Here is a 27,154-nt window from a genome sequence, read left to right on the forward strand (position 1 = left end):
AGGCCAGAGCGTCTCATTTACCAAGCTGCAACACAGCTAATGACTACAGCAGCTTGCACCTGAGGCTGGTGGGGTAGCAACATGAGCAAAAAAACCAACAAGTCTCAACAATTTCATTTGAACAAGGAATAGGTGAAAAGAGGATGTGACTCCACCCATTTCTAACTGAGACCCGCCTCCTTCAAAGAACTGACTAGAGAAGGATTTGGAGGGAAAATGACAAATCTTTATGGATGCACGATATATTGACGACCACATTGGTATCAGCTGATATTAGTGTTTTTTCCTATATATCGATATCGGTCCGATGAACAGATTTAGCCGATGTGAAAAAACGATGATTGTCTCATATTAGCACCTTTGTCTCTACATTTGATATTGCTGCTATTTCAAAGATGTGTTTACTGAAATGGTCCTGGACTTGAACGCTAAATATGTTAAAACATATCTAAATATGTTTTGCTTTTGCTATATAATAAAGAAGACTATGTGGTCTAACTTGGTATGGGCTTCTTTTGAATACTTTCCCGTTCTCACAGTACTTACACTCATTTTTCGGTGTGAACAAAAATTAAATATCGAGATCGATAATATCGGTTATCGGCAAGATCAGAAATCTTAATATCAGATATCAGCATCGGCCAGAAATTTTTATATGGTGCATCACTACAAATCTCATAAGAAATAACTAAAACGTTTTCAAATACAGGTAGAAAATTGTAAATTTACTTCGGGCTAAATCACCCATAACATGAAACGGAGGGTCTTTTATGTAGTTTCTCGTACTCTTTGCAACCTGCATACATGTTCTATTATAACCACAGCAGTGAAGTTTCCTGCTTTCCAGCTACGTCTGAAAAAGCACAGGAACGATCCACTTGTAAATGACAGGAACTAGCCTTCTGCTTTGTGAGGGGAGAGAGAGAGGGAGAGAGAGAGAGAGAGAGAGAGAGGGAGAAAGGATCATCTGATTCTCATCAGGGCATGAAGCAGCTCGCCTCCTCTCCTCCCCTCTGGCCTCCTGACAGGCGGCAGCGCAGCAGCGACTCTCATACTTCACCACAAATGACAGAGCACATTTCATCCTGCCGGGGTGAGGCAGAGCGGCAAAACTACTTGTTTCGGCACACGGTGTTTGTCGTTCTTACCGTCTGCCAGTCGCCTTCTCTCCACCGGTACCGAGAGGGACAGTCAGCCACCCGGCAGCTCTGGCTGGACGCCGGGCGGGAGCGCTGGGGACAGCCGCTCTCCAGCGCGCTCCGCCGGTCTCCGACCTGACAGAAGACCTCCCGGCGCTGGATGCCGTCGCCGCATGATGCTGAACACTGAAAGCAGAGCAAGTAAGAGCTTTGACTAAAGTAGAATTAGTTTTTTGTTACTGTATTAGTTTATAGTTGTGCATCAACTGGTCATCATATTCACTACCTATAGTGACATATGCATGAGTTTAATGGTGTATTACTTTTATTAGATAGTCTGAACTGACATATATACCATGTATTCAAGGGAATTACTGAAAAAAACAATAAATATATGTTTTTCTATTATAAATAATACGGGGCATTAAGTTGTGTGTAGATGTCACTTATGTCCTTAGACTTTATGTGATTTTGTAATTGATGAAACCCACATTTGTCTCAACAATTCTGAACAACATGCCTGGAGATGTGCTTTTTCCCTCTTTGCGTTTCAGTATTAACTCAAGTGTGAGGTCTCTTGGGTCTATTGGCGTATCATCAGTTTTTTTTTGTAGCAATGTAGATGACTCCTATACAGTGCATATTGAGCACAACTGAGGAAACATGGGATGTTAAGATAATAAAGCCTCCGTGTCCACGTTGAAGCGATATGACTCATGCTGACTGCGTTGTTGCAGAAATGAAAGTTTGGTTCGTGAAAGTGGTCTGTTTAGTCAATCTGTGTGCAATCAACAGCAAACACGCGTGAGATGAAAGCCGGACTTTTATGCAGTAATGCAAAACACATTTCTGCAGAGAACAAAAAGATGGAGAGAGTTTGGCTGAAACAATTCTATGAAGCAACCGACTTTTATTTATTTATTTATTCATCTTTTAATCTTTTTCAGGTTCATATTTAGGCTTTTGATGTGATTTTTACACTAACTAATGTCTGACTTGTTTCCTTTCGAACAGATGCTGTTACTTCTGAACAACCTGCACTGCTCTGATGTTAATGTAACTCTGTTGAATGACATATTTACTTTATAACACTGTGACAAAGAGTGAGAAGTACTATATTTGTGTTTTGCAGTTTCAGATTTTTACACAAATGTATAAAAGCACACTGTCTGTTCCACACGTATTCACATGGTCATTCACAAAGTGAAGCAGTCGGACCCTGATGCACTGGGCTGTACTTGACTAAGAGCCTCGTGTGCAGTATCATTTTCTCCTGGCACGCATCCTGCTCCACAGCTGTTTCGATCAGACACACATCCTCTCTGACGTATGGAGCACAGATGTGTCTCAGACCGGTGTGATGAATCCAGAGAAAGAGGACAGGAGAAGAGAGAGAGAGAAATAAAAAAGAGACGTAGAGAATAAAGGGAGGGAAAGAAAATGGGGAACAAGCACATGGCGGGTTCTGCAGCAGCCCAGGTGCACTTAATGACTTTGTCTGGCAGGATGACGCGAGTGAAATGCCTCTAGTAGGGCATTCAAAGAAAAGACCAACATGTGGTTCCCATCGGGGGAGGCAGGAGATAGAGAGAGAGAGAGAGGTGGGAAAGAGGGCCTGGAAGAAAAAGTGATCTTTGGGGGAAGGCAGCAGGGAAAGAGGATAAAAGGGACAGAGAGGAGAGGAAGGTGAGGGGCAGAGGAAGAGAAAATACAGAGATGAGAGGGGGAGATTTACACTGGCTGGACTTCAGATCAAAAAGCAGGGTGAACATCCCTCCTGCTGTCCAACCCACTGTATTCCAGCATTCAAAATGTCAAACTGTCTGTCTGCTGCACCCCGGCACACCATCATGTGATGTGTAAAGACACCCTGCCTTAGTTAGTGGCTCAGCATGCTGCATAAATACAGTCAGGTTCAGCTGCACATGTTTCACACATATGGACATAGTTGCCAGCAAGCTGGTAAGCATTAAAGTGGTAAGAGAGAGAGAGAGAGAGGAAAAAAAAAAACCCTGACATGTCTGGCAGCGTGAGAACAGAAAGTAGAGGAGTGTTTTATGGTGGGGTCAGAAAGTCCTACCTCTCCCCAGTTGCCAGTCTTCCACTTTGGGCATCGTCCGCCTCGGCAGCGCCTCTGCTTGCTGGGTCTGGGGGAAAGGTGCTGGCAGTTTTCTTCCGGGACGGGACGGCCTGACTTGGTCACACAGCTCACCTTCCGGGACTTCACACCTCTTCCACAGGAGGCTGAGCACTGCAGGATGGAGAGAAGGAGGTAAATAGAAATAAAAAGTTTAGATTTGTGATGCTCCAAAACTGTGAAAAAAAAAAAGTGATGTGCTTGGGTGGGGTGCAGAATGATGTTTAATATGTTGAATATCAAGTTTAATGAAAACCGAATGTGCACGACAATAAAAAAAAAGGGAATGTAGCTTGAGGCATGTTTAAACAATTAATGAACTGGTGGATCTGTTTTTCTGTTTCAAAAAACCCCCCAAAAACAACCAAAACCGTATGAGACCCAGTTACGTGTTGGCAGCCTGACCAATAGCAAAGCGTGCCCGCTCACCCCGGCAGCAGTTTGTTTCACCTCCGGGTTCACCGAGTTACTGAAAGTCTAACTCAGTGTGACAGGCAGACACACACACAGCAGCGTAACAGGAGGGAGTGGAGCAGGGCCGGACTGTGCTCGGATAATCAAAGGGGGCGTTGCATACGGGGATGGATGGGAAGCGACAGGCTCAGAGTTGAACGAGTACGTGGCCCAGCGTGTGGTTCTGTCCTGATCAGCAAGGGACTGTACTGGACAGGAACATGCTGTGACCTCTCACCTCATTCTGGGAGGACGAAAGGTAGGAGGGCTCGCGAAAGGGACTTAAAATCCCCTTTATAAATACAGGCGACTCTCACATCCCAATTTCACATGCAGCGCTTTAGATTTATTGGAACTGTGCTGTCAGGAGGTCATCGGTTCGATCAATGGGACAAAAAAGATTCAAAGACAAGACAAAGAAAATGAGTCGTGAGCGGCATCGTGTGATTGCTTTGAGGATATTGTGTTTACATTTTAATAAAAATGACATTGACTGTGTTGCTTGTGTGTCGTTTTTAAGATAGCACCCACGATGAGTAGCAGAATAACATTTCCGTCATGAGAATTATCTGTGTCAAAACATGAACCACTAACTACATCAACAGAGATAGTATATTTCATGCTACCGGCTGACATGAACACTATATATACACACACACACTTGTTTTAGATAAAACTGTGGAGAGTTAGTGGGTAATCACTGGGGGGAATTGGACCTTCTAGTAAAAGGTTAAAGTCATTAAAGAAAGGCATTTAAAGATCAAGACATTCTTCTTCGCTGTTGTTCAGTTCAAACCTCAGGTCATTCTTTAGCACATTTTTACACAGGCTTTACTGCTGCTGCACCGTGCTGACAGAATACCGTGAGAATTGGTAGAAATAGGTCAAATTTAAACACCAAGCGTTTTATCAGTCCGCAACCTCCCACCCCCATTCCGACGCAGGGTTCATTAACTTTGCCCACAAGGTCTCTTGACTTCTGTAATTATCCAGTGCACAAACACAAACACTACTTACACACTCGTGTCCTTAACATTTTCTACTTCATGAGATAAGAGAGCGGAAGCACCTTTTATGTGAAGTTCTATCAGATAACATATGTTAGGAATAGGCACTATAGAAATAAAATTGAAAGCATTATTTTATATCAATGCACATTTGACAGTGCTAATAATCAATCCGACCTATTTGAACTGACTTATGAACTCATCCTCGGAGTTTCAGACACTAATCCACAGCAGCAAAGCTTTGGTCTGCACTATGGGGAAATGACCCCCAGTCTCCATTGTCAGCACAGTGTTTTGGAACTCTATTGGACACCTTTTTTATTGTTTTTTTTTAACCCTGGATCACAGGCAATTTCCCAGAAGTCGGCCTGTGCTGATGGGTTGAACCGGGAAGGGGCCCCTCCCCAGATCAAACGTGACCTCTGACCCGTCAGTGCACCACTGCATTGTCTTGCTGACGCCTGCCCTTATTCGAGTCACTGTCAGTGGCCCCAACAATGGTACACTGTCATCAACCCGCATTAGACCACAGCAGAGGGGCCTGACAGAAAGGGGCAAAGGGGCGCTAGCAACTTCATAGCTGAGCACGCGTCACCAAGCATCCCAAAAAAAAGCCTGGGTATGCATGAAGAGTGAATGAGCACAATACATGAAATGGGAAGTGTACCGAGGCTCTATACGCAGCGCAGAGATTTACCTTGATGGAAACAGCTTTGAACTCCTGACACAGATGGTAAAAACATGGTCGCTGACAGAGGTCAGCAGAGGCCCTGACTGCATAAAATAACAAGGATATTGCTCGCTGATTTGTGTGTTTTCATTCAGGGAAAAACACCCCCTTGAACTGACTGGCAGGGAGGGACAAGCTTTATAAGCTATTTGCCAGGCCTCTTTTAAAATCTTTTAGCCATAGGTAAAGTACTAAATAATATAGGCCACTTCCTTATCCACAAACACACTGTAATTACCATAAAGCTTGAGTCGGTGATGTGGAGTTAACCATTTCAATACAGGGCTTAGCAGCAGGAGTACAATGTTGCAAGCAGCGAGGCTATTAGTCTAAATGAATGTTGTTAAAGGCTGGTACTTGGATCAGTTATCTCAGTTTATGCCTTTTTATAAAACAACCAGTCCAGAAGTGGAAGTTACCGGCAAGATTTTTTTTTCCCTTTCCCCCTAATTTACTGTGACCTTGGCCTGGTCACTGTATGTGACCAAAAAATGTTTTGTTCAAGTAAGAATGAAAAAAAGCCTTTGATAGTACCTCTACTTCACTTTAATCGTAACCTTTTCTGCAAATGAACAGAAATCCAACAAAATCCATAAAAAATTAAATATTGACATAACATTATAATGAATGAACAATAAATACAAGTAATTACATAAATATACAGAAATATTCTTGAAACATAGACTAATACTGCCATTTGTGAATAAGAGACATACATTATACTTATTTCAAGAGCCTGTTGATATAGTGTTTGTGCTATACTGCTATTTGCACCAAGAGGTTGACCACAAGGAGTCAAACTGCTAAGACTGAAAAATGAAACTAAAAGGGAATACTAGGAGGATTCGCTATGGTGTGTTAACACTGTGTTCTACTTTCACTGATTCAACCTAGATTTGAGTTTACGCTGCCTTACAATCACACATGGGAGTCATTACAAGCAATAGTGCTCATTAGTAAATGATGTGTGGTAAAAAATGTACTCACTGCTGTGTTAACAGGCCCTTAAAATAAGGTGTGATGTCAGTACAGACATTTATGACCAGGAGGAGTCAACTGGGTGGGCTGCAGGCAAAGTTGCCCCTAACCACAGATTCTGGATCAGTTTTCACTGTAATCATGGGAATGGTAAGCATTACATGGTGGGAGATGACACACACGTCAGATCTGTGTTTAGGGCCATCAACTGCACTGGGTAGCCTCAACAACTCATGCTTAATCTTAGCCAGCCAAAATCCCTCCAGTGCAAGGGAGAGAAAGATACGGCAGGGGGGCAATCATAACAGAGACTGAGGTAGACACATTAGGTTGGCTCAGAGTAAGAGCTCTGGATACAAAACACCATTAACTTCCCCTGTGGTCACAGGTATCACATGTTGAAAGTACGACATTTAACAGCCCATTCTCTTAAAGGTTAAGCAAGTTATTTGATGGACAATCAAAGACAATTCAACATTATTTCATCAAATCTGTGATACACTTTGCATTTTGCTGATCAATCTGATCAGCGCACAAACTGCTCATGGAAAGAAATAAAAAGTACAGAAGAGGCAGCATCAAGAAGCAATGTGCCACAATAAACACCTAACCAACCAAAAATGTGATGGTTCATGTTTGATATTCATATCTTATATCTCCCTTGTTTGGCCAAAGCACCACTGTAGTGTAGGTTATCATTGTTTAATGGCTAGTCGAGTTGTGTTTTGTTCCAAGTGAGGTATTGTTGAGCATAGCATAGCATATTTAGCAACTCCAAGTACTTACTGTACAAAGCAAACATTGACTAACACAATATAAATACACTCATGTCAAGCACCTTTGAAGCAGAGAGCTTTAAAACTATTGTTTTGGCCACACTAAGGAAATCTGGGTCAAAACTCTCCGCCAAACTGGAATACAATGGCTATTAGTTCTAACTACCACAAACTCCGTGAGACACTTTATTTTACAGCGCTGGTACAGCTGCTGTTTCTTGGTCTTTACTGCTGATACTGGACGTTTCAGGCACTTTTGAGTTAACACAAGTCTGCTTCAGTGTCAGTGTCATTTTGGGGCAACGCCACTGTTGGTTTCATAGCAGGGGGTAAATATATCAACTGTAAAATAAAGTGTCTAAATAAGATTAGTAACTTCTCTAAAAAACACATGTGCCTTGAGACAAATTGAATTCTTGATACAATAGCCATTTCAAAGATGTATATAGTACAAAGTTGTATATAGTACACAGACCAGATACAGTCCTATGTAAGTTGGTGCTTCATATGTTCATAACAGAACATTGATTATATTACGTAGCACCACATATTTGGAGATTATGGGCCATTCTTTGGATAATAAAAGAACAAGGCATCATACTGTATATTCCTGATATACAAAAACATTCATCAGTATTTGCATATGAACAATGATTGGCTAAATGTGCGAATACAAAGAGCTAAGACACAAATAAATCACTTTTTAAAGTTAATGCTATATACAGGAGATAAAAAGGAAAAAAAAATATCTTAATAAATAATCTTTAAAAACAATATTTTACAAAACTAACTTTGATTGTGATACAAAGTGATCCTGAATTTTTCAAAAACTAACACAAGGCTCAACAACAGTTTAATGGTAACTAGGACTGACAAAAAAAAAAAAAAAAAAATGTCCTTATGTTCTTATGGTCACAGCTGTCACGGAAGTAATTTGTGATGATTTTTCTTTTTTTTGGCATTTTGCAAGTGAGTGAATCTTTACCATTCAAGTGCAACAGAAATTAGCTTTCCGAATGTCTTGAGGAAACGCTGACCAATCTCAGGCACCAGAGAGGGAGCAGGAAGTGGAGGGGGTTAAAGTTAAAAGTATGGAAGCTGGAGTGTACTATCTCCAGTGACACAAGCACCACACTCATCCTGCTCCTTTAAGACTGGTTTTGAAAGAGTAAGACTACAGGTATTTGAAAACATGTGAGGTTGAAGAACAAGGTATAGTGTATTTTTTATGAGCGTACCGAGCTCCATGGGTCTGTGCTCCAGTGGGGGCTAGAAGGGCACGGCTGAGTATTGCACTGCTCACGATCTGGTGGCTTGTCATGGATCTCGCAGCTCAGATCGTTGAAACGCTCGCCATTTGGACGCTGACACACCACCAGCCTTGTCTTTATCCCACCTCCGCATGGCTTAGTGCACTGAAGAAAGCAGGAGGAGAGGTTGAGGAAAAGGTTTTCAAATGTAAAAAAAAAAAGTGGGGCCTTTTATTTCAGGTAAAAATAGATCTGTTTCGTGTGAAGCATAAAGAAGGTGATCCTGATTTCTAAGGTATTATTTAAACACTAATGACCATTGCACGTTTCGTTTCTAAGTTAGATCAAGGAGATTCAAGGGCTTTGGTAAAGTTCAACGATGTCTTACCTCTCCCCAGTTGCCATAGATCCACTGTGGACACGGCCCTGACTCACAGGATCGCTGCTCATTGGGTCGGCTGCGATCCTCACAGCTGTTGGCGGGGTAGCCGTTCTCATCCTGGCACACTACTACACGCCGCTGGAAGCCCCCTGCACATGTGCTGGAGCACTGTTGTTGAAGAGACAAGAGAGGGCACACTGTCAAAAATATGGTAATAAGCAAGTCTATAGGTGTCAATGACTTCCTGAGGGGGATTATTCATTCGCATTTCATTTAGATGCAATGATGAACAAATACAGCAAAATAAAACATCCAGCTGAAAAGTAGCACTGGGTTTAATGCACGTAGTACACATTGTAATGGACCTACTCTGAGACATATACCATGTGCAAAAACAAGCTCAGACAAAAAAAAATCAGACAATACTAAGAGGGGGCGCCTCATGTCAAATGACTGAACATTTCTGCTGCTATATTAAAGTTCATATCCTCAGGACAGAGGAAGGAAGAGTCACTAGAAATAGCTTAATCACTTCCCAGAATTATTTAAGGTCAAAGTTATTTTTGGTAATCACTTAACCATTAAAAAGAAACAATGCAGCAATACAGAAAATAGAAAGAGATCCATGGGGCAGGACAGTCTTTGGCCATTAAGCCACGTTGTCCTGTGGTATCAAATCAAAATGCAGAAAAATGGACTTTATCAAGGTATGTATTAGGTACAAACTGTTCTAGGAAATGACTGGATTTTGTAGATGACCTTTGTGATTATACTTTACATCCCTATAATACAAGGAATGAAGACAGTACTGGGAATTAGGAGTAGAAATTTAGTTAGGGCAACTTTAAAGATCGATATATATCTGTTTTGTAAGTATTAGGCGATAGTCTGAAGATGGTTAGCTTAGCTTGCCACAACGACTGGAAACAGGAGGAAACAACTAACCTGCCTTCCAAAGATCATAAAATCTTCCAACAAGGACCTCTGACACCCACTTAATACCACGCTATATTTGTTTATTCCATTCACAAAACTTACTAGCTGCTTGCTATTTCACTTTTACAACACAGAAATGAAAGTAAATAACTCTCACATGAGAATAATTGTGTGTACTTTCCTAAACAGTACCTGGTGTGGACAAGTAGCTTCCTAATGGTAGCAGCCTATAAAAAACATCCACCTGAGCCCAGCCTCAGTTCAACTCTGCCTCACTTTAGTGCAAAAATGTTCTTTTATTGTATATCATCTGAAGGATTGATTGCCTAAGATAAACACAACATTTCAATGTCAAGCTCCAGAGAAACTGTTTGTTGCACAGTGTGATGTCATGTATTTGTGTGTGAGATCCCTCACCGCGCCCCAGGGTCCAGTCCGCCACTGGTGGGATTGGCTACGGGGCAGGTTGTTCCTGGTGCTGGTGTTCGGCGAGGACGGCAAAGGTCGGGATTCACTGGGGCGGGACGGGCATTGAGACATGGCGCAGTCCTGCTCTGTGGCAGGACGATCGTCTGGGTCACACTCACTAGCATTCACTTCTTGGTCACTGAAGTTGACACACAGGACCTGTCGTGTTGTCTTTCCCTGGCCACAGGTTACAGAGCACTGAAAGCACAAACATACGGAGCAGGTGAAGAAGTAACTCAGGGCCGTAAATGTAAATAAACACAAATCCACAAGCCATCAAATGCAACCCCCAATTTCAGTCTTTGTTGTCACTTCTCAGCATTTGCAGGTGGAAAATGAAGAGCTCCAACTCCAGGTTCAGCTCTCTTTTCCCTACATTGGTCTAGAACAATGTCCCACTGACTGTAGCTGCTGCAACTGCAGATCTCAACACCCCAAGACACCAAAACCATTTCACCAGGTACAACAAAATACCAATTTCGTGACCTGTCTTTCTGCTGAAGGCCAAACCAGAGGTCACCAACAGCTATCACTATATAACAACATAATCTTGATGCCATCCAAGTGGAAAATCTGCACCAAAATTCCAAAAAAAACCAAAAACAACGACAAGGCAATGTGCAAAGGTCCTCCAACACCGACTTACCACAGGCGTGACTTGGCATGAAGACTCTGGCATTGACTGACAATGCAGTATCTCTTTGAAGGACCAAAATAACGCAAGGGAGATCTTCCACAAAGCAACTATGGTGTCTTTCACAGCTCCTTCTCTGCAGAGTCAACTTTCTGCCGTGCATGAAGTGATCTATTATACTTATGCAACAGCCATCTCCTCCACAACCCAGCCTAGGATTACACTGTCCAGAGGTTTAAACAGCTCTGTCACAACGTTTCACATGATTATAGATACTGTAAAGGGGTTTTGCATTACGTAAATGAAGCTGATATAAATAATGCAACACTAAACAAAGCTGTCGCACAACATACTGTAACCTGCACACACCCTGAGAACAATTACAAAAATAGGTCATATTGTAGCGTGCTGCTACATAGAGAAGAATGTGTTGTTTTGAGGTCATAAGTCTAGTGCTGTGTGTCCATGTGTGGCTTGAATAGGCCTCTGAAATCTTTTCGGCCTTGGGATGAACCGTTTCCTTTCAGGGGGTCAATGAGTGTCTTTGGCTTGGTGGTATACGTGTGGGTGTGCATGGATGTGTGTTTGTGTGTGTGTATGGTGACCAGACCTGCAGTCTGACTGTACTGTATCACCAGGACTCTGATGAGAAACATCTGTAAACAAGACTGGAGCCCCTCACTGCAGCCCCTTCCATCTCCCAGATCCAGAAACTTGCGCTTCACTCCCAATTCCTCTCTCTCTCTCTCTTTCTCAGATGCACAGATACACACACACACACACACACACACTCTTTCTCTTGCCTCACTACAGTCCTCCTCCACCAGAACTCCATCTACACTTGCATTCCAGCTGCCACCTTGTCTCCACATCTTTGCTCACAGTAACATCTACATAGTGCGTGCAGGCACCAACTTTGGTGTAGGTGAAAATGAATCCAGAGTACACTGAAATAAATAAATCTTGAACATCTGCGTGGCAACAATGAGGACAACAAAGCTGTCCGTCAGTACAACATGATGCAGATCAAAAAGGGAGCTATTATTGATTCAGCAGGAACATTCTTTTCCAAAACTTTCCACCACAACACAGGGTGGACTCATAAAAAAGTTTGGTGCAACATTTTGAGATAATGTATGACAGCTGGGTCAGTTAAAACTGAAGAAATTATGACGGCGGCTGGTTTTCTTACCACTGTCCATTCCAGCACTTTCCACTGTCCGCAAGCCACTACTGAGCAGACTTCCCTGGCCGGAGGTTTTGGGAGGTGGGCACATGCCGACTCCTCCGCCACGCCACCCTGGTTGTCACGACAACTTACATAGCGCATTCGTGTCCCTTTGCCACAGCTGGCGCTGCACTGTTGTGCAGAAGAGAAAGAGGTTAAGAAACTGAAAACCAAAGAAATGGACAGACTGAAATGTGACAAGACAACCAACCTGGGTCCAGGAACCAAACCGCCACTGGGTTTTGTGGCTCTGGTGGGAAGGGACTTTGGTCCCCGGGGGAATAGGGTGGCTGCTGGGACACTGGGCCATTTCACAGTCCTGTGGAAGAAGGGACACATACACCCATTCATGCAGTGATTAACAAAATGAATATACTGTAACAACATCTGTCCCTGACTACAAAATACCACGAATATCAGAGATAGCTCCTCTGACATGGGACAGTCATAAACAACTTAAACTATATTCCTACAGCTCTACGTTTGAGAGTAGTTATGTTTCCCATCAACCCTTTCTCCCAACCTTACCAAAACAACATTAACAGGGTCCGCCCCATCAGTTCAAACTATGGATTGTGGCAGTAAGCCACTCAGCATAAAGCCCTGATCCCTGTCATAACAGGTCATAGTGGAGTGGTATTCAGGGCTCCAATGCCCATGCTGGCGTGGTTGTAAACTCCACCCCTAATCCACCCCCTTGTTTCTCACCTTCCGCCCTTTCCTCTCTCCCCCCCCAATGCCCTCTGGTGCCCTCTGACCTTCCTTTTCTAGGAATGAGGGACTTAATCAGGTTGCACAGACTCTGAGTAGGCTACACATTCCACACTTTACCTCCTAAAAGAAATAAATAGGCCTCCAGGCAGTACTTAAAGTAGCTCTACGCTCACTTCCTGTCGTATTTTCATTTTGCAGGGATGCTGAGTTTTTGCAAATTATATAGGGAACCAGGAAGGGTTATTGACTGGTGTTTTTCCAATCTGTTTGTGGACATATTGAGAGTATCGTCCCTCCACTTCTCTCCTCCTTGTACTCTAACCTCCATCCATCCATCTCCCCTCTATTTCCAAGCTCGGTGGCGGGTGGTGGTGGGACTAGCGGCCTGGTGGCCCACTTCATGGCTGGCTGGTTAGAATCACAACGAGATGGGGCGACTGCTTCAGGGTCACTGGTCACCGGTCTCTGCCGACCCAGGCACCGGAATTAAGAGCTGCTGCGACTAGAGGGGGGCCTCATCCTGAGTCTGCATGCTCAGCCCTCTGAAATGGGTTTACGCCCAATGCTGAGCAAACAAAACTCTCATTCAGCTCAAAATACTGTAAGTTTCTTTGGTGTTTCTCTATCACTCTGCGTTGTAAGGAACACTTAGCATACAGATGGAGTGAAATGTAACCTAATCTATCGTCTGTCAGTCTGCATTGCAGGTGTTTGGGGAGATGACAGCAAAATATTTGAAAAAAGTATCAGAATTATGAACACGTCTTCTTTAAATATTAGTAATTAGTCATTTTAAGAACATCCTTTAAAACTAACTTGTGATATTTCTCTGAGTTATGATGTATTTGGTGTCTGTGGCCAAATGTCCAAGAACAGCTGTAACAACAAAGGGATGTTTTGAAAAGAAGACAAGGGTGAGATCCAAAATGAGAATAAATAAGACTGATGATTGGGATTTTGTCAAAGTCCAGAATCTGTGCTCATCCAAACGTTGTCTGGCAGGTAACAACTTAAACACTAATCAGTCTCCATGTCTGTCTGAGTAACAGCAAGTATTTCTACTGGTACTACTCTTCTAGTAGCTTCATTATACTTAAGTGTTCAAACATTAGATACTGTGCCATTGCCAGTCATTACAATTCCCACATTCTTCTCAAATTAATGATGCTACTGAAGCTGTTTTGAAAAGAGGTGGAATTCCTGTTGACACATATTTTAATACATACTCTAAGGAAAATAGGAATTATCAACTATTAAATACTTCATTTATTTGTTATTGTTGTGCTTTATAGTCTTAAGCGTCATTAGGTGCTACTTTTATTGCATGCTGGGATATATAAATAAACTAAAGATGCGACCATGTTCGTCCATTATCACAGACCTGCTATCAAGTTATCGAATCATAATCAGGTTAATAATACCGATTACGACATTAAATCCAACATTACAATGAAGAGAAGATGGCTGCAGTGATGATGTACATATAGGCTGCGTTCCAAATCGCATACTTTGTCTTTTCACTTCAAGTATCTACTACAGCTGCTCCTAAAAAGCAACTGGGACATACAACTTCATCACAATATTGCACCTTCCTCGTATATTCCTCACTGTGCAAAATGAGCCGTCTGTGCACTCTCCGGCTTGTTTATACTCGCATGAGACACCGTGACGAATGTGACTGCGCAGAGGATTGTGGGTCAGGATGGCCAGAAAAGCATGCTGGCTTGCATATAGTGAGACATCCTGGTATTTTTGGCATACTGCACTTGACTTACGATTACCAAGACACACTAAATCTTTATTTAATATTGGAAAACACCCACAGTCCTGGTGGGGCTAGCTCGAAAAGAGTTCGTTTAAAAAAAAAAAACACACAACTGCTATTCAAATTCATTAAGCCTATATAGGAGGTCGTCTCTGATTGCATATTGCTGTGTTTAAATAGAAATAAACAGAGACATGCACGCAATATACCAAACTGACATCATTGATTTTATTTATATGGCTATATCTGTGATACTATTTGATTAGTTTTGATTACATTTGTTATTTAGGGCTGCAGCTCTGTGTTAAACTCTGTTGGGATTCATTTACGTCCCTGTCAGCTCTGTATGAAGGCAGCGGTGCTCAAAATAGTTGCCGAGTCAATTATATCTATAATTTGTGTGTGTAAACTGATTAGACCAATTTGAATTCATTCTGATCCAGTCTGGGTGAGCGGCATTAGAACGCCAACATATAAAATCATACAGTGAGTCAGTAGAAAAGACTAACCTTAATTTTTTTTTGTATAATATGTCTGATGTTAGTTGCCATCTGTGTTTGTTTTGGTACAAGACAGCAGTTGTTTTCGCTGGATTTGCTGGTGGGTCTACCACTGGAGCTTCCTTTTGTTACAGTGTAGTTGTTCAGTGTGTTGTCTTGTGTTTTTATTAAATCATAAAGTCGTACGGTCTGAACTGACTGTCAGACACTAGAATTTGTGAAAACAGTGTTCCACAGGTGTGCCCTTGGTTTAAGACAAACATGACTTCTGCCACACTTCAAGCGTCTGCTACACAATGAAGGTAAGAATATTTCGAAAAATAACATAAAGAGAACATATGGCCTCTGAGCGATCCTGTCTGATAAGTTATGTGTCTCTATGTTAGAACGGTGAGGCCAGCATAACTCCCCCCTCTGTCTTTCCCTCACCGGATCAGATCAGAGAGCTTTATTGAGACCAGGTGGAAATGAAATGTGTGTTTATCTGTGTCTGTTCTAAGTGTCGGCGTGCATGAACGTGGACGCTTTGCGTGTTTCTTCACACTCAAGCACGGAGCAACAGTTGCTCTCTCAGCGAGGAGGAGATAAAGACGTTGTGAGCGAGAAAGGGAGGAATAGAACACCTCCTTACCTGGGTGTCAGTGGGTCGGGTTGCAGCATTACATTCAGTGTCATCCATGACAGCACCGTAAGAGCCAACCACACACTTCACAGCTCGCATCTGGTAGCCTGGCCCACAAGAGGTAGTGCACTGGGTTCAAACAGAGAGAGAGAGAGAGAGAGAGAAAAAAAGGTGGGAGTGGTGGAGAAACATTAGCAACAGTGAGCCAAAGAGAGAAAGTTGAGAAAAAGACAAGCAAGGCAAGAAACAAACAGATGATTCTTTTAAACCAACAAAGGAAACCCACACACACAAACAAATATAAAAAAAAATGTAAACCATCATGAGGAAATGGAGGCTTTTTACAAGATAAGAGTCCCAAAGATCAAATATATGCCGTAACTCATATACATTGCACTGGTTGTTTTTCCACTGCAGCTAAGCCAAAGGGTACTACCCCGCACTTTCTTCTGGCTCACTGCCTTCAATGAAATGGGGTCAAACTTGTGTGGCGGCAACTTCAGCTACCATTCGACCACGCTTCATTAAACTACTTCAAATATACCTTAACGTGCGCACATCCTCTGATGAAGGGGGGGGGGGGCAAAAATATCTCACATTTTTGGGTGTTCACCTCTCTGTGCACATACGCAAATACAGACAGAGCATGCTCACAATCACTTTGTACTGTACGTATAATACCATATAAAGCTTTAGAGAGGAGCACTGCTATCCATAGCCTTTGTATATTCTTTTTTTTTTGCAAGATGTGCTCTGTCTCTATGCAGGAGAGAAGAAGAATCAGTACTAAATGATGAGCTTATCTGTGTCCTCCCCTTGCTTTATATCTGGCGAGAATTCATCAGAGAGAAAAAAAAAAACGCTGCGCTGCTTCCCATCTACTTGCTAGATTTCTGTGTTGTGGGGAAGATATCCAGTGTACCTTCTTAAATGAATTGATAAAAACATTTTGTGGACTGATCTGCTGTAGGGCTTTGTAATTAATCAGTTCACATTATACCCTTCTAACTATATTGATATGTTTGATATAACTTCAAGAATGAATCAGACACACAGTCACACAGAGGCGGCTGGCAAGCTCTCTACGAGCCGCTCGCAGCCTTAATAGATAGAACATAAATCAGGTAAGTGTTGAAGAAACAGAAGCGTCTGCGGGTGCAGGCGAGAAAGGTACAGAAGAAAGAAGCCGTCTCAGTGGTGCGGGCACACTTTGGCTTCAGTAACCACGCTATACAGAACAGCACATACCTCACCTGGGGACATCTGAGACACAGCAGTCCATCACACAGGTGTTAGATGTTGTTACTCCATATGCTAATACTACTTATTGTTTGATCTCCTGAACTAGAACACGAGATGTGAGACAATCTTAAGTTTTGTTTTTTTAGCAGGGATAAGAACTATAAAATATAGATTTTGATTTTAACAGAACCATAACAATAATATTTAAAGTGCAAACGCAAACTATTCTAATGACTGAAAGCTTAAGAAAATAATAACTGCCAAAGTTAATTGCGATTCAGGTGAATGTGATAATTGATCATGATGGGGATTTAAATGTTTTTGGTCAGCCCCAGTCTGCTGTTTCACCTGCTCTGGAATATGATTTGACCGATTAGCTATAGAACTGCATCCTCCTACCTGACAAACGATAACATTTTTGCCAACCTTGAACACAGGAAACAGTGTTGTCCGCTGTCTTAAAAACACAATCTACATTCAGGTATAACTCACCTGTCCCCACGGCCCGACCTGCCAAGAGGCACACTCCTGCTGCTGGCACGTCTGCACTGACTCAGGTTTAGATGAGCCACAAAAGCGATCATCTAGACGATCTTCACCAAACTGACACCATGTCTGACGGTGCTTGTAGCCTTTGCCGCAAGTCACAAGGCACTGAAAAAGAAGCATTTCACGTTTTATAGCTATGCATATGTCATATGACACTGGTTGCTGCCAGCATTAAGCCTGTAGGATTCAAGTTCATGACAGGGATAGCTCTCTTTGTGTAAAGCAGGATATGCTGATTTCAATGCAAATCAAGGTGGTATGGGTCCCAAAAACATGGCAAATGTGTTTATTTATATGAGAGTACAGTCCATATGTATATAGTACAGTGTAAGTGTTTTGGCAGCACCACATGGGAGATCTGAAAAATTCCTGGAATGCAGCCCACAGCTCTCCTTGCTCTACGATGTGTAAACTGTGCAGCAGTTAAACACGATGTTACCCTGCAATCACCACTTTCCCAACACGCATTTGTAGAAGGGGGGGGGGGGTAACTCTACTAAAGCTGAGACATGCACAGTCAACACAGGGATTTTATATTTGGCCCAGGTCACTGCTCCTTAAACCTACAGTATTTACACAAGAGTCTGTATTACTTTACATTGAGCAAGCCAAGTTACATTAACCACCAGAACATCTTGCTGACAGATAAATATACACCAATCAGCCACAACATTAAAACCCCTGACAGGTGATGTAAATAACCTCGATTATCTTGTAACAATGGTACCTGTCAAGTGATGGGATATATTAGGCAGCAAGTGAACAGTCAGTTCTTGCAGCTGATGAGTTGGAAGCAGGAAAAATAAGCAGATTGTGATGGCTAGGTGATTGGATCAGAGCTCAAGAATTGAAGGTCTTGAGGGGTGTTCCCAGTATGGAGTGGCTAGTAGCTATCAAAAGTGCTCCAAGGAGGACTAATCAGTGCACCGACAGCAGAGCCATGGACAATCTTTGGTGTGCATGGGGAGCAAAGGCTGGGTGATCTCACCAAAGAAGTAATATAGCACAAAAGCTGGCTATTATAGTAAAGTGTGAGAAGCCACCGTGCTTCACAGCTTGCTGTGGAGCCACAGACCAGGCAGAGTGCCCACACTGACCCCTGTCCATAACCAAAAGGGTTTACAGTGTGATCTTCAAACCTGGACCATGCAGCAAAGGAAGTGGGTGGCCTCTGCTGACGGATCACATTTTCTTTTACATCACGTGGATGGCAGAGCGGGTATGTATTGTTTACATGGGGAAAAGATGCATTGTAGGAAGACGGCAAGCGAGCGGAGGCAGCGTGATGCTCTGAGCAATGTTCTGCTGGGAAACCTTGACTCCTGGCATTCATGTGGACGATACTTTGACAGCTACCTTCACCACCTCATTGCAACTATCTTCCCTGACAGCGGTTTCATCTTCCAGCAGGATAATGTTCCCAGAATGGCATAAAGAACATGACAAAGAGTTCAAGGTGTTGACTCTGCCTTCAAATTCTCCAGATCTCAATCCATTGGAGCATATATGGGACGTGCCAGAAAAACAAGTCTGATTCATGAATGCTCCGCTTTGCAGCTTAAGCGATTTGCTGCTAACATCTTGTTGCCTGAGACCACAACACACCTTCAGAGGTCTTGTGGAGTCAATGTCTTGATGGGTCACAGATGTATTAGTGTCACGAGAGGCACTTTCACAATATTAAGCAGGTGTTTTTAATGATGTTGTTGGTCTGTGTTCATGCACAAGCCTTTTGTAAACTGTATGCCTGTCCAGAAACTGACAAATGACAAAATCCTCAGTCTTCTTAAATGATTTTTTCTATATATCATAACTTACTAGAAATTAAAGGAGAAATATTTTAATGTAAACACTCAGTGTATGTGTTATTGTCTTCAAAATCCATCCACTTCCATTACACCCACATCAGCTGGATGGTAAATATAAGTCTGCGCTTCCTCTAAGGGCAAAAATAATAAGAGCTGAACTGACCTCAGACCAGTCGCCAGTCTTCCACTGTGGACAGAGGAATTCATTGCAGGGTTGGACGGTCAGCTTGTCCCTTTGACTGCATTTGCTCTCATCCCCGCCAGCCTCAGCTGCCTTTCGACACACTGCCCCTCGACGGCGGGTGCCGCCACCACAGCTCTTGGAGCACTGCAGTAAACACATTTGAGCATCAGCAACCGTAAACACACGTACACAATCCCAAGATAAACTTTAAAACATCTGGTCCATGCTCTCACACAAACCCCATGCTTCCTGCAACAATCGTACCTCTGACCAGGACGAGTACTCCCACCCACCCGGGTTACAGTCTCCATGGCAACCCTCCTTGTCATCAGGTTTGCGCTGACCACTACAGTAGCGGTCATCAACCTTCTGGGTCTTGCCGTCTGCACGGCTGATTTTGGCGCAGTATATTTCCAGGGTACGATATCCAAGGCCACACTGGGCTGTACACTCACTTTTACGAGCAACGTGCCATCTGTGTAAAGAGAGAGACGGGGGGAATCCTTCTCAGTATGTTTGTATGACCAAATGAAGACAGACTTGCTGATTGGTTCATACAGGTTGGTTAAATTGCTAATACAAACCTCAGTTCACATTCAGTATTGCAGGGCTCAGTGACGACAGCAGGTCTAGCAGTACCGTGACACCTCTGGTCCGACACCACCACCCTGTCCGACTCTCTGCTGCAGAGAATCTTCCGCTTGCGCTCCCCTGTCAGGACACAGAATGCAGGTTTGAACAGCTCTTGAAATTCTTAAGCACAATAGAACATAGTGTATTATAATCAAACACAAGCTAAAAATTGCACAGAACTTTTGTTTCCTTCTCTGTTAAGGGTGCAAAGATATCAAGGAACGTTGGTATCAACTCAACGTATATATATATCAGATTCTGTAAAAAACTAAAAATTCTACACTCCTCAGCACAACCATGAAGCAATGAGTGACTCCACTGCGACCAACAGTCATGTGACAATAATTTGGGGACTTTCCAGCTGAACTGCAGGCTGTGTTTACACAGAGCAGACAGGAGACAAGTATGGGAACAAATTTAGACTGTAAGTAGTATATAATATATTACTGCATAGTATTTAGAGTCACCATTTTCCCAGTATTGCTACATAGAAAAATGCTGCACATGTTGATTTCAGGTTTTTTTCATTTTTTGTGAAATAAATAATCAACTGAATTATACTTTACTTTCTCATTTTGAACAATTTATGACATTATAGCTATGTTATACTGCACAAGACATTTTTGAGTTTTACCTGCTTCAGCCATGGTTTTGCTGTTTCCATAGACCTACAGGACTTTATGTCACAAAGCAAAATGATCCCAAAGTAAGTAAAAACTATGGTAGGATCAACAAGCCTTTAAACACTGTTTTTGCCCACTTTGCGTGTTGTTTGGTAATAAATAATTTACAAATGTGCAGAAATTCATAGCTTCAGTTGCAATCAAAGGTTTTAGAACTTCCTGTTCGACTGAAATTGACCTTCTACTGTCTGCCCTCAGCTTCTATAAGATCCTATCGGCAGTTATTCGAGTCAACGCAACATCTTGCTCAAATGCAATATAGAACAATACCAGGATTGCAATAAATACCAGCACTGATGCGCTTCACCTTAGCCCTTACGTTCAATCACAGTGCGCTTCTGTACAGTAGACGACAGCAATTTACACCTCATGGGGCTCCAGATAATAGATTCTCGATGAAGTTCTGCAGCTCAGTGCTATGAGAGTTTAGTGTGTCCCTGCTGAGGGCATTACATGTTAGCTGTTTATCCTGCTGTGAGCTGTGAACTTCTTGGTTTCTCTTTGGAATACACTGTTGGTTGTTCAAGCAGAGCGGTGTTAAAAAGTGGAGAAAGAGATTCCTAAACAGAACAAAGTGAGACTGAACACATGGCAGGTTTTTCGAGTTTACCTGCAACCCGCCTCTGCACACCCACACACTGCAATATATCCACACTTGTGCCAAAGAGGGTAATCTGCTACGGCATACTATAGAGTTGAACTTTATCCACTTGTTCAAAAGCTGCACCGTATGTCTCGCATGAAACTGTTAAGTTTAGCCAGACAACCCTCTCTCTAGCATGTCCCTGGCTCAGAGGTTCCCACGTCTCCTTTATCATTCCAGCTCATCTTCACGCTCACCGCACCGTTTATCATGGACCTTTCCCATCACCTCATCCTGCCAGCCACATGTGCCTCCCCCTCACCTTGGCACAGGCGGCTGCACTCCTGCCAGTTCCCATAGGCATCCCAGAAGAACTGCTGAGGCTTATCCTCTATGGGGATGTTGAAGGAGTACCTGACATCTGGGTTGTAGAGGTTCCCCACAGACAGCACCTGGAGAGAGGCAATGTGATATACATTACGATACAGTGAGATAATGGCTTTCGAATATCATACATTATCCACATCATCCAAAAGAAATGTATGAACTTCTGGAGATCAAGCCTGAAGAAGAATTTCGGTTCCTACAGTTATCTTTTAAGTTATATTATTCCATCTTTGTGTCTGCTATGTGGGATACTGAGCTGTCATGATAAGGACGGTTTACCTGGACAATGATCTCCTCTTCGATGCGGTCAGTACAGTTGATCCTCTCGATGACATGGTCAGAGCCACTGTACTCAATGATGGCATTTCCTACTTTGATTTCCCTTTTGAACATGCTGACCACAAACTCTCCATTAAGCAGGAACTCTCCACGGCTATTTGATATGGCTGAAGGGAGACAGAAACAGTTACTGCGCTTCATCCCCACTGAAACAAAAGGCTAGAATAAGTTGCATTTGATGTAAAATCCATGTGTCTTTGCTCAATTGGCAGAAAACAACTGACTAAATGTGGAAATGACTGCGTTTATGACAGTAATGAGCGAACATAAGAAACCAATAACTTCTTATTGCATGCAACAGAGTAGCTTAGGACCTCGGTGGCTAACATAATAATTTACAGTACTGTACGCGCAGTAGGCAGCAGAAAAGCCTTATTGGGCTAAAATAATCCTCTGTTCTTGAAGAAGTCCCATCCAGGGGCGTCCTGTTCTGTTCAACAGCCAGTCTTCTGCACTCATTCACCCTAATGCGATTATGGAGCTAATTTCCTGCCTTTACTTTCCCCGCCATTTCACACATTACACTAATACGACTGTGGAGAGTGGCATTCATTCAAAAAAAAAAATAAAAAAAATCGTCCCCACTATTGGCCCCAAATCACTGTCCTAATACACAAATATATACAAAACCCCTTCACACAGTAAAGGGTGACAAATGCAAAACCACATTCAGATGTTTGCGTGATAGAATATCTGCAACCATGCAGACAGACAAACACTCGATTGAAGCAGTAACAGCAGCACTTTGCAAACACGGACGCACTACTCGCACATACATTTGCGTCGACCTTGAATGAATGGTACCCAGAGGGCTGAGTATTAGCACAGGTATATGCACATGCCATATCAAGACGCACAAGAGACACAACAGCTTATAAACTAACTGACCTTGCTGGAATGGTACCCACAGGCCTAGTTCTGGCTCATTAACGGATTAGCATGCACACTATATGCCAACGCTTTAGGTTTGCAGAGCATTGCTTTACACTAAAAGCTGGGCTTTAACATAAAGAGACAGGCAGAGACGAAACATGCAAGTCAAACATGATGCCTTCAAAACAGAACATTGCTTCAGAAATGGCCTAAACAGTGTGAATGAAAACATGAAAAAGCAATAAACATATGGGCAATTTTGGGTGTCTTACCGAGGTAGTTGTCATCCTCCGGTTTCCCTGAGTAGCTATGTTGACGCACATCTATGTTTGTAGCACCGCTGGGTATTCGCACTACTTCATTATAGCCTGAAAACAGCAGTCAAGTGTGTTTAGATCATTAGTGCACCTACGCTAACAAGGGAGCCATTCTCTCAGTGCTGTTTCTTTTAGTCAAGTCAACACAGGCACAAATATGTTGAAGCAATAAAACAAGTGCCTGAGCAGCTGTCGTACTTTATACGTACTGAATGGAGAGTGATGGGATACTAAAAAGAGGCTGTAGCTCACCGTAGCGCACGATGTTAAAGGTGCCTGCAATGGTTTTGCAGGAAGAGTTATCGCCTCCACACACACCACACTTGTCCCTCCTGGCTTTCGAGTTCAATACATGATCACAGCCCGCTTGCTGCCCGGTAGAGAGGTGGTTGAGAGGGACAGATAAAATACACAATAAGAATAATGAAAAGGGAACATTATAAATGACAGTAATGGAGAAGGGGCAACAAAAAAAAAGAAAGTAGAAGAGAAGTCACAGGGGATAAAAGTGAGAATGAATTAAAGAATGTGCAGATAACAGAACAATTCACTGGTGTGTTTTAAAACTAAATTAAAAGATTTCTTTTAACTTATTTCTAATTGGTTAGCGAATGCTCACAGCTGCAGTATTAAAATGTCACAAAAGTAGCCACTACTTGTTTCTTCCTGAATGAAATACAAATCACAAAACAAAGAACCCAGTGACCCTTGAAACATATGAATTTGCTGAGTTATAGCCAAATCACTGACATCGCTTTGAAATAAATTTCCATTTAGAAAACAAACACTCAAAATGGTACGAACCACTCTGCATGTAATTTGTTCGAGTTAGACAGATCTTTGATTTTCCATCAAGGACTTCAGTGCAACCACGAGGATCAAAATCCACTTGCCAGGGCCAGAAGGGCAACTTACTGAACCACAAATTAACCAAAAACTCTGTGTGTGTTTCAGAGTGTAGACAGATCAACCCACTGCTTCTTTCAAGAAGCAAATTAATGTGCAGGGTGTGTTCGTACTCAAGCATTTGAACAAAAAAAAATCTATCTGTCAAATGTTTGAGACAATAAACAGTCAGGATTAATATACATTTTGAAAATATTTACTGTAAGTACGTAGAAATAATTACATCCATACACTGTCGTATACACTGTGACCACAGTCATGATGACAAATTAGCTGGTGAATATGAACCATGCAGCTGAGTGCTCTAAAATGTTAGGAAACTCACCCTACACAGGCCCTGGACACAGATGTCGTTGGTGTCGGGTCCGCATGGCGTGCCATCGATGACCCTGTCCCTGAGCTGATAGTAGGCTGTGCTGCCTGCTACCCTGCAGAACAGCTTACACCTGTCCTTCATCAGAACTGACAGAGGAGGAAAAAAATGCAAAATGCTTTATACAGATTGAAATCAGCACAATAAGTCTGTTATTCATTAGCAGAAAAAAGAGGCACACCGAAGGAGTAACCACTGTGCCAGTAAAGCAAAAACAGAAATCTTACTTCCGCTGTACTTGGGCACCCAGCGAACATTCGGAGGTAGACCGTTGATGTTGAAGTGCCTGCCATCAAAAGCAGCACATTGCTCCTCCCTGAAGTCTTTCTTCTGCTTGGAGCAAGGCTCAGAGTTACAGGAACGAAACTTCATTCGGCGACCAACACAATACATTCCTCCATTCCTGGGTCTGAGAGCAAAAACACGGACGTAAGTCGACAATTATCACACTAATTTTGTTAATATTTTAAATGGGAGCTTCAGTTTGCATCTGTGTGCTTCTAACATTCATCTATCTTCTTTTGTTCAGCTTGATACCCGTCATCATATACCTGAAGTATGTCACTGGCATTATTTTCAATCTCGATTCTACATCGTGCTCCATTCTTTTCTATCTGTCCATTAGCGCAGGATGAAAGGCAACATTCAAGGAGACTGAGTGGTCTCTGTGTTTAGCAGGAAACAGCCCTGTAAGATCTGCCATCAGAGAGCCTGTTTTGATGAACACGAGCTATGGAAAGAATTCCCTCAAGGAGGTTTGATCTATGGAACATTGACTCTGGCAGCTAAGATGGAGACAAGGTCCACTAGGCATGCATGACTACAAAGAGGCGGACTGCTCACACGGGTCGGTTGCATTCGCGCATGGCAATCTTTATGCCTCCGCCGCATGTCCTCGAACAGGTACCGAAAGGACTCCAAACTCCCCACGCTCCCTCCACAGGTGTGGCATCGTGCTCTTTGGCTATACACAGGCCATGTTTGCAGTGCTGCGAAGGGGAGACAAAAGGAAAAAAAAAACAATGGGGAGGATAGATAAATGAAAAGAGCACAAGTAGGTGAGAAGTGACAAATTGAGGTAAGGGACAAAAGAAAATAAAAGAGTGAAACATCCAAAAAATGAATAAATAAATTAAGCAAAGGAACAGATTGTGTGAAAATAAAAAAAAATCACATCCACAGAACTGGCAGCACATCTATCTGCTCTCCTGTGCTTTGATGCTAATCTGGGAGAAATTAGACAGAGTAGCAAATGGAAAAAAGACTGAAATAGACATTTCATGACTGTGTCCGGCTGGAAAGAAGACAAGAAAATGTCACGCATGCAGTCAATAAATATATCTCAGCTCAGAACAAGAGGATAATCTTACAGTGCTCAACAAACAGACCTCATCAAGTGTTTGGTGTGGTGCACTGTGGCATGACATGGGATCAGAGGCTGGTGTACAGTAAACACAAAAAAAAAAAAGAATCCAACATGTGTGTCTATCTTGTGCATCTTGGGACTTCTGGAGCTCGGCCGACATGTTTCTTTCATGTCTTCTCCGTCTTAGTGGCAGGAAGCAAAGGGGTTAGTGAGAAAGTCCTAATTAAAAGCTACGCTAAGACAGTCGTCTAGAGAGCAAGCATCACTCACAGCTTCGCGTCACCTACTTACAAGCCAGCCACGTTCAGTTAACAGAGTTTGCACATGTGTCGACAGCGAATTGATTTTAGGCAAATGTTTGGAAACACGTTTCCTTTGGTCATGTTGCACTCCATATTATAAGGCCTGTGAACAATTTTATGGTCATGAGTCACTGGAAAAGTAGTAAAATCAAAACAATGAAAGGAAATGTGGCGAGGGGGTTCTTAGATCATAACACAGAACCATATGAGTATCAAACCATAATGTAATGTAAAGGGCAAAAATGTGGTATTCTCATGGAGAGATAAAACACTTAGTAAGGTTTTTCCGCTGACACATCCGTCACAAGCTTTTTTTTGCACTAATTAAAATCAGTCTCTTCACTTTCTGCTCCTGGTATTTTTATGATGAATAAAATGCCTTTTGCTTTTTCTTTCTTCTTCTTTTTTTTTTAATTTTAACACCCTTATGCTCTCATAAAGAGCACCTGCAGCTCTTTAGGCATCCGTCTTCATTCTACATGACACGTACCTTTCCGGGGGAACAGTCGGTGCCGTCTGCCCAAGGCATGTGCTGGGTCCTGCAGCCTCGCTGGGCGCCCTCTGGACTTGTGCACCACAGCCTCCGACACTGAGTCTAACAAACACACACACCCACATACATTAAGTGTCATGTTTAATAACCTCACCGTAGACAAGTCTGTTAATATATGGACTCCAGTTGGCAGACAGCCAATAAAACAATGTGCCAGAAGGTGACTCCATACACTAAAATCTGCTGCATCAGCCATCTCATTTACCAGGTGTTTCTCACTGAGTGGTTAGCGCGACCTTTCAGTCTTGGCACAAAACGCGAGCCAAGAAAAACATATTTTGGAGACATTTCTGCAGTATTAGTTTGAAAAGGTCAACAAGATAAAAAATATAATGGC

General features: G+C 42.6%; 1 protein-coding gene across 1 annotated transcript in view; it reads right to left on the minus strand.

Annotated features, from left to right (window-relative positions):
- The window catches only part of adamts9 (ADAM metallopeptidase with thrombospondin type 1 motif, 9), a 47,587-nt gene that overhangs the window by 10,646 nt on the left and 9,787 nt on the right, over positions 1-27,154 (minus strand). Inside the window, exons 11-30 of the mRNA XM_008292936.1 lie at positions 26,755-26,859; positions 25,440-25,585; positions 24,824-25,005; positions 24,549-24,685; positions 23,570-23,687; positions 23,273-23,368; positions 22,068-22,234; positions 21,724-21,853; positions 20,087-20,213; positions 19,767-19,977; positions 19,482-19,646; positions 17,454-17,615; positions 15,729-15,848; positions 12,330-12,437; positions 12,083-12,250; positions 10,206-10,454; positions 8,859-9,020; positions 8,459-8,635; positions 3,220-3,390; positions 1,149-1,325 (exon numbers count right to left, since the gene is read on the minus strand). Coding sequence (XP_008291158.1) covers positions 1,149-1,325; positions 3,220-3,390; positions 8,459-8,635; positions 8,859-9,020; positions 10,206-10,454; positions 12,083-12,250; positions 12,330-12,437; positions 15,729-15,848; positions 17,454-17,615; positions 19,482-19,646; positions 19,767-19,977; positions 20,087-20,213; positions 21,724-21,853; positions 22,068-22,234; positions 23,273-23,368; positions 23,570-23,687; positions 24,549-24,685; positions 24,824-25,005; positions 25,440-25,585; positions 26,755-26,859 — 3,078 coding nt within the window. The remainder of the gene's footprint in view (positions 1-1,148; positions 1,326-3,219; positions 3,391-8,458; positions 8,636-8,858; positions 9,021-10,205; positions 10,455-12,082; positions 12,251-12,329; positions 12,438-15,728; positions 15,849-17,453; positions 17,616-19,481; positions 19,647-19,766; positions 19,978-20,086; positions 20,214-21,723; positions 21,854-22,067; positions 22,235-23,272; positions 23,369-23,569; positions 23,688-24,548; positions 24,686-24,823; positions 25,006-25,439; positions 25,586-26,754; positions 26,860-27,154) is intronic.

Source organism: Stegastes partitus, unplaced genomic scaffold (genome assembly GCF_000690725.1).
Source record: "Stegastes partitus isolate 25-593 unplaced genomic scaffold, Stegastes_partitus-1.0.2 Scaffold846, whole genome shotgun sequence".
Taxonomy (NCBI): Eukaryota; Metazoa; Chordata; class Actinopteri; family Pomacentridae; genus Stegastes; species Stegastes partitus.